This window comes from Diabrotica virgifera, chromosome 2 (assembly GCF_917563875.1).
Source record: "Diabrotica virgifera virgifera chromosome 2, PGI_DIABVI_V3a".
NCBI classification, from domain to species: Eukaryota; Metazoa; Arthropoda; class Insecta; order Coleoptera; family Chrysomelidae; genus Diabrotica; species Diabrotica virgifera.
Window position 1 is genome coordinate 238,744,609 of NC_065444.1, and position 9,163 is coordinate 238,753,771.

Genomic DNA, 9,163 nt, shown 5'->3' on the forward strand with positions numbered 1-9,163 from the left:
ATGGTGGGACGCGGTCTTTATAAATAACATGTAAAGTATACAGTAAAATAGCGTTACCGTATTCTCCTAGGGTTACTTGATGCGAATCACAGCGAACTGTTCGCGAACAACACTCATTTTTGATGTAGACATGGTGTACACGCACGGTTCTTAGATCTAGCGTAGACGTCTTGTTCGGGAACAGTTGAGAGCTGGGCCTTGATTCCGTGCACTGTAGATATCTACATGTCGCTTTCTATCGATATTTGAATATCAAAATATATGAATTTTTAGCTTTAATTGAATTATTTTCTAGGTTTGCTCTAGTTTATCAATTAGAGTATAACCTAGCAAAACTAGAAAATAATTCAATTTAAGCTAAAAATTCAAATATTTTGATATTCAAATATCGATAGAAAGCGATATGTAGATATCTACAGTGCACGGAATCCCAGCCCTGGAATGCCACTGGAATAATGTGAACAGGGCATTAGAGTTTGTATTCATAGACTGTCAACTGTCACATACATACTTCTACTTCATACTTCATTTTATTTACTTTAACCTAAATTTATTTTAGTTGATCAACAATTTTTTTAGTTTATTTGACAAACTTTGTAATTTTAAATTATGCCGAACTGGAATCAGATCCAGGCTCAACTAAGGCATCCAGCTAATCCTGTAGTATTCTTTGATGTATCAGTAGGAACTACAGAAATCGGTAGGATGATATTTGAACTTTTTGCCGATGTAGTTCCCAAAACCAGTGAAAATTTTCGACAGTTTTGTACAGGAGAATTTAGAAAAGATGCAGTACCTCTTGGTTACAAAGGAGCTAGCTTTCACCGTGTTATTAAAGACTTTATGATACAAGGGGGAGATTTTGTGAATGGTGATGGAACGGGTGTGATGAGTATCTATGGAGGAAGTACATTTGCCGATGAAAACTTTAGTTTAAAACATGATACACCAGGACTGTTATCCATGGCAAATAGTGGAAAAGACACAAATGGTTGTCAGTTTTTTATAACTTGTGCAAAATGTAATTTTCTTGATGGAAAACATGTTGTTTTTGGGAGAGTTATTGATGGACTTTTAGTTATGAGAAAAATTGAAAATGTACCTACAGGGCCTAATAATAAACCAAAAATACCAGTTACTATTGTACAATGCGGACAAATGTGAATTTAATAAATTTTTTAGGATACTAATTAAGCTAAGAAATTTAGTTTTATGTGTAAAAATATATTTTGAATAATAAAATAAATTCTTCTTTGATAATCTTGTTCAAACAGTGTGTATTTATTAAGGGGGAAAATAGGTTTAAGAGCCCGATTTTTCATGGAGAATTTTTGTTAGGTCGAAATAAAATTTTCATTTTGTTTGCAACTTTGGGATCATTTTATACATATTCTAAAGTATATGTCCAAATTTTTTTGAGTTATATTTAAAAATAGAGCAGTTGTAGGCCGCAACCAGTGGACGTGCGCTGCACGAACATGTCGCTTGCGTGACATGTAGAGGTTGTAATTTCCGCCTAAAATTAAAAATCCAAAAATTTTTACGTTTATTACAAGTTTCTCTTCGATATGAACCTCAAATCGGCTAAAAAAATTAAAAATTTGAAAAATTACGCAAGTTTGAAAAAAAACATCCATTTTTACCGTTTTTTTTTTCAGTTATTTGCCCTTAAAAATGCACTTCAAACCCATTTTTTATTCCGATTGGAGGTTCATATCGAAGACAATTTAATAACCAACAATAATCACTTTGGTTTTTTAAAATTGGTTCATTATTTTTTGGGCTAGACGTCACGCAAGCCGAAAAAAAGTAGTTTCGAGAAAAACACGCTTGAAAAAAATCCCATAGATTGTGCTCTACGCGAGCGCGTTTCTTATAATTCTCATAACTTGGGAAGGACTTCGAATTTTGCTTTGAAATTTTCAGAACACATTCTTCAATAGTAATACTATCGATTCATGCTAGTTCCAAAAATTTGAAATTTTGAAACCTCTAAACCTATTTCCCCCCTTAAGTTAAATTCTATTAATCTTTGAGCAGTTACACTGTGTTAACCTCTTAATGAATAATTTATTTTTCTATTGGCCAGTTTTACCAATGAAAAAAATAGTAGTTTATTCAATGACTAAATTTCTTTGACCAATAAACTGACATCTATGTTTCGCTAACGTCAACCGACATTTTATTTATCAAATAAGTATTTACTATTTGAATAAATTGACAAGTTAATCTAGCTTTAAATATCTATAACAAAGAAAATTGCTCAGTTTAACTTTCATTTATTAAAATTGTATTGAAACACAATAAACATATATATATAGTCAACTACATAACGTCGCCTTAAAGTGTTAACCTGCTAAGTCCACATATTAGGCAAAATGAGTTTGTAACATCTTCATAATAGTATTAATTTAGTCTATCGATTAGTCAAACATTCAAGTTTCATTTTTTATCTAAAACCTAAAATATTGTATGATTTGTATACCAGCTAACTCCGATTGCTTTGATTTTCCTGCGTAAACGCAGCTAAGTCCTTGACAGCCATGCATTTATATAGTAAAACTTGACCTGACAAGTACATGCTGCGAAATCGTTTTTTGCCTCTCCTGTAAAATTTGGTAAAACGGAGTTAGCAGGTTAACACTTTAGGGCGACGATAATAAAAATTTTTATTCGACAAGTAACTATTCATTGATTTATTTGTTGTTGCTAAAACTGGTCCTAAAAGCTATACAAAATCCATTTTTTTATTAATGTATTTGCTTCTAATATTCTTGCAGAATATGGAGATTTGTGTCAATGTCCAATGTTTTGTTTTATTTTTAATCTTTTTGTATGGTGTTAAATTTAGGCAAAAATTATCCTGAGATGTCTTATTCAAGAAGGATGGAAAATAATGCTTTTAAAAAGTAGTTTTGGTAATAATCAAAAATTGTTTATAACAGCTTACATAGATGTTTAGTAATGTACGATAATAAACATGAAAGTTAAAAAAGAACTCAAGATTAACTAAAGTATTGTAGCGAATTATAGTTAAATAAAACTCACGGTTCGATTCATATAAGATTTAATTATACAACTTTTCAGTTTGAATTTATCTTACACCTACACTAAGTCACTAAACTCAAAATAATTTCATTTTTCCTTATATAAAAAAAAAATACCAGAATATTCCAGAAAAACGTAACTGCCATCTCTATTTCATCATTATTCTGAATGACCTTTGAGTATATTCTTGAACACCTATCTAGCAGTGGTGATTTCAAGAACATGGCTTGAGTTGGACGGTCATGGAGTTACAAATATCCTTATTCATTATAGTATAGTAGTATATGGCTTGACACCCCATGTGGGGTTTCGCCACTTTCGCTTTCTAGATCCATTTTATTGGGTGGATCACTCCCCATGATAATTGTATTTGTTCACTAATATGTCTCCATTTCTTCCAGTCTATTGCCTTCTCTATTTTGTAAGAGGTCTTTTCTGCCCCTCTTAGGTCCTCCTCTACTTCAGTTAACCATTTCGATGTGGGTCAACCACGTCTCCTTTTTTTATTTATTTATTTATTTATTTAACCTCCTTTAATACACAAAATAATTGTTATTACATTAAAAGAGTGCTTACTACTGCTAAAAACTAATTCCTATATTAAGTACTAAACCTAAACAGAATAGAACAAGTAAAAAAAACACTACAAATACATCTAGACAAATAAATACATCTAAATACAAATAAATACATCTAAATAAAATTTTACGACAACAACTTTTATAGACTAGAAATTTGTTTCAGAAGCAACTTTTATTTGTTTCACAGAAGAATTTAAAAAGTCTATATCACAGTTAATTATCATATGGTTACATTCTTCTAACTTCTAACATCTTATTTATGGGTGAACAATCAGTTTTTCCTCCTGGTTGCCATAATATCATAGCTTTTGATACTGATTCTGGTCCTTGTCTCCATATATCACTGGTACCTATGATTAATGTGATTCCTAATACATTTCCAGGGAAAATAATAAATCTTTGATAAGTATTGGCAATTACAATTTTTTTATATGCGTGTCCGCGAAGATTATAACTCCCAAAATATTTATAATGAAAAGATTTAGTTCATAATAGATGCCGACGAAAACAATTATTATTTCCCTTTCTGTTTCTGTTTCTGCCGACGAAAACAATTATTATTTCTGAGAACTTTTTACTAATTATAATTTTCGTGGACCCACAAACATAAATGATGTTTTTTTGCCGATACTCCTCAAAAATATTATTTTTACTATTTTTCGCGGCGTTCATTGAAAGTTCTACTCTTAACGGCATTTTTCGGAGTTATACTTTTCGTAGGCGGCGGCGATATGACTATGTGACCCAGACATTTGGTTCTTTGTACATATTTTATTTTCTTTACTATATCTTCACCATTTAATTCTTCTAAAATTTCTTTATTCATTCTCCTTCTGTACTCTTGTTTTTTGATTCTCACTGGTCCCAGTATTGTCCGTATTATCTTTCGTTTATTTATCCTTAATTTCTCTTCTTTTTTGTCATAGTCGCGTTGCTACTGCATACATCGTTAGTGGTCTTATTATTGTTTTATATATATATATATATATATATATATATATATATATATATATATATATATATATATATATATATATATATATATAGTGATTTTTTGAATATATATATATATATAAATATATATATATATATAGGTATATATATATATATATATATATATATATATATATATATATATATATATATATATATATATATATATATATATATATATATAATAGTTTTGTTTTGGGGTTGCAGTCACTTATTTTTTAGGGGCAGGATAAGTAAAATTCTTTGTTATTATCGAGCTTTCGCAAAATTTATTTGCTTTTTCAAGATAAGCTAAAATAAGTATATGATAAATACAATGAAATTAGAGATAAAGTACATTGTATATAAAAGCATAAAAAACTTACAGCTTGAGGTTATTCCATAAAGTAAACATTTTTACAAAACATAATGTATATAAATTTCTATTTTATATAATCCAAATAACAATGTTTCAATTTGTAAAAAAAATATGAGGAAAGATCTGATTTAATTTAGTTTTAAATTTGACTAATGCCAGAAAGATTTTTTTTAAATTTAATCCATTTATTAAACGCTTCGTGGATGACTTAATACTTACTTTACCTAAAGATAAAATCAATGAAACTTTAAAAAATTTTAACAACTATAATGAACATCTAAAATTCACATATGAAGAAGAAATAGATAACAGCATCCCATATCTAGACATGAGAATCAAACGAAATCCGCAAAATGTATTAAGCACTGAATGGTATAGAAAACCTATAGATAGTAACAGATTTATCAACTATCATTCACAGCATCCACCTCATATGAAAATAAATTTAATATTAGGTCTCAAAAACAGAATCAACAAATTATCTCACCCAAGCAACATCAATAAAGGATTAATGGAACTCAAAGACATTTTATTGGAGAATTCTTACCCACTTAAACTAATAAACAAATTTTTATTTAACAACCCTAATAATAGAACGATTGATATTAATACAACAACAGAACCAAATAACCAAATTTTGCAATCCCAATTAACTTACACCTCACTACCTTACATACCAATATTAACACCCAAATTAACTAAAGTATTTGCTAACTACTCACAAGTTAAAATTACAACTAAAAATGTAAAAACGTTAGCATCACTGTATACAAAAACTAAAACACCTATTGGTATTATGGAAAACTCTAATGTAGTGTACAAGATACCATGCGGAAATTGTGAAAAATCATACATCGGACACACATCTGGAAATCTAATAGGTAGATTAACGTCACACAAAAGCGATCTAAGAAATAACAAAAATACATGTGCATTAGTAAACCATGCACTAAATAAAAATCATTCATTCAACTTCAATGAAACAACGATATTGAAACATGAGAACCAACTTAATAAAAGGGAATTTCTTGAAATGGTATGCATAAATAAAAATCAATGTGTGAATAAAAAAACTGACATAAATAAACTAAGTAACATCTACAATTACATTTTATCTTATGATAAATAATATTTTAATTAAAAAACACTAAATTCCTTAACTAAATTTCATAAATTAAATTTTCAAATTTTGGCACCACTTTAATTTTTTATTAACTAAAGAATAATTGGCAAAATTCATATATCTAGATATACCTACTCTAATTTAAAGTATACTATTTGAATAATCTAATACTAGTTTATAACAACTTCAAATAAACAGATATTGGTATTCTTTTTGACATTACTTGAAATGTCTTTCTGGCATTAGTCAAATTTAAAACTAAATTAAATCAGATCTTTCCTCATATTTTTTTACAAATTGAAACATTGTTATTTGGATTATATAAAATAGAAATTTATATACATTATGTTTTGTAAAAATGTTTACTTTATGGAATAACCTCAAGTTGTAAGTTTTTTATGCTTTTATATACAATGTACTTTATCTCTAATTTCATTGTATTTATCATATACTTATTTTAGCTTATCTTGAAAAAGCAAATAAATTTTGCGAAAGCTCGATAATAACAAAGAATTTTACTTATCCTGCCCCTAAAAAATAAGTGACTGCAACCCCAAAACAAAACTATTATACATAGTATCAGTCAATATTACCAAACTACTTTATATATATATATATATATATATATATATATATATATATATATATATATATATATATATATATATATATATATATATATATATATATATATATATATATAAACAAATGAAATAGAGAATGTGGAAAAATCCCCTTACGAATAACTCACACATCCACCATTTCTGGCTGGGAAAAATTTTTCGAATAGAATCAAAGATCCAAACACCAGTTCTTAGAAATGTGTTTCGCCCTCTTCAACCTCCGTGGGCTCATCGGTAAAGATGAGAGGTTGAATATCTTTAGACACATTCCATCAAAAAACAACATCCGAGACATAGACATAACAGGAGCGTAAATCTACGCCCAACCTGAAAATGACAGTCTCAAGTTTTAATTCCCTAATTACTTTAGAGTAAGTAAGATAATGTTTATGAAAAAACAAAAGATGTAGATCTTTGAAACACACTCAGTGATCAAAAGATCCACAGGTACTGGTTTAACGACCACTCGTACGAAATCAAACAAATGAAATAGAGAATGTGGAAAAATCCCCTTACGAATAACTCACACATCCACCATTTCTGGCTGGGAAAAATTTTTCGAATAGAATCAAAGATACAAACACCAGTTCTTAGAAATGTGTTTCGCCCTCTTCAACCTCCGTGGGCTCATCGGTAAAGATGAGAGGTTGAATATCTTTAGACACATTCCATCAAAAAACAACATCATATATATATATATATAACAGGTATATAATCTTTGCTGAACAGTTAGGAAACAAGGTTGAAATATTGGGGTAGCAGCAATCTCAAAGAAAACAAGCTTTCGATAATGTTTATTATCATCTTCAGGAAACTACAAATATAAATATACAGTATTTAACAATTAGTCTAACTAAAATCAATAAAAATTGTTATCTTTGTGCCATCAAAAATCCAAAACACCATAGTTTTCTCTCACTAAACTAGGTGTCTAGGATCCCCAGAAACACAAAAATAACAAAATATTGCTCTGAGAAATGCAGAGCTAATACTCTCACTATAAACACCGCATATCACAGAACAACATTATATAATAAATATTATATAATATTATATAATATATAATATTATATAATATTATAATATTATATAATATATAATATTATAATTATATATAATATTATAATATATAACATTATATAATAAACATTATCGAAAGCTTGGAATTATTATAAAGAGTTTTCTTTGAGATTGCTGCTACCCCAATATTTCAACCTTGTTTTATATATATATATATATATATATATATATATATATATATATATATATATATATATATATATATATATATACATATTCATTTTTGTTTGTTTGGTCAATATTTTACTCTTTAGTAGTTTTCTATTTGCTTGGTATACCCAGTTTGTCGCAGTTATTCTTTCTTCGATCTCCGTTTTTTCCCCTTCGTTATTTATCATACCGCACAGGTATTTAAATTTCTGGACTTCCTCGAATTTTTTATTTCCTATCCTTCATCTCTCTGTTTTGTTCTGCTTTTCCAAGTCTCATTAATTTTGCTTTCTTTTCGTTAATTCTTAGTCCCCTCTTTTTCAATCTCCATTAAAAAATATTTCATGATTTTTCGTGTTTTTGTTACTATCGCTATATCATCTGCATAGGCGATTAGTTGGTAACCTGATGCTCTTAGGTTTCCCTTGTGGATCTTTCTTAAGACAAAATCTACTGTCGGGTTAAATAGTGTTGCTGACAGTCCTTGTCTCACTCCTTTATTTATTTCGAATTCTTCTGTTTCTCCTTTTTGTGTTAGAATACTGACTTTTGATTTGTTCATTGACATTTTTATTAGGTTTCTTAGTTTTTTTACTTACTCCTCGATATTTTAGGGCTTTCATTATTTCCTTTCTCTTTATCTAGTCGAAGGCTTGTTCAAAGTCTATAAATAATATTTCTATTTCATGTTGATGTTCGTGTGCTTTTTTCATGATTTGTTTAATGGTATGTATTGCATCTGCTGTTGATATGCCTTTCACGAAACTGCATTGGTATCGTCCTATGATATTTTTTGTTTCATCCGTTAACCTTTTTTGTATTATTGACGATAATATTTTATAGGCTACGTTTATAATAGTGTAATACCTCTATAGTTCTTACACTCATGCTGGTTGCCTTTTTTATGGTTCGTTATAATCTGTCCAATTTCCCACTCATTCTTTATGTCTCTTTCCATATTTTCTTAATCAATTCATGTACTTTTTCATGCAATATGTCCCCTCCGTATTTTATTAGTTCTAGATTTATTCCGTCCTTCCCAGGTGCCTTTCCATTATTCCCCTTCATTATAATGTTTTTTACTTCTTCTAATGTTGGTTCCTGTATGATCGTTTCTTCTTCGTCCTCGTCTTCTATTTCATCATTTATAACTGGTTCAATTAGTAATTCTTTAAAGTGGCTTGTCCATATTTCTTTATATTCTTTC

General features: G+C 28.7%; 1 protein-coding gene across 1 annotated transcript; it reads left to right on the forward strand.

Moving 5' to 3' along the window:
• Positions 1-483: 483 nt before the first annotated feature.
• Positions 484-1,260, forward strand: LOC126880511 (peptidyl-prolyl cis-trans isomerase H). Its single transcript, XM_050644407.1, has one exon. It carries the CDS (start codon positions 610-612, stop codon positions 1,162-1,164), a length of 555 nt encoding a protein of 184 aa, XP_050500364.1. The 5' UTR covers positions 484-609; the 3' UTR covers positions 1,165-1,260.
• The last annotated feature ends 7,903 nt before the right edge of the window (positions 1,261-9,163 follow it).

Bases quoted from the DNA above. Each gene is read 5' to 3' on its own strand.
- LOC126880511 (XM_050644407.1), top strand. From the start codon at position 610: ATGCCGAACTGGAATCAGATCCAGGCTCAACTAAGGCATCCAGCTAAT.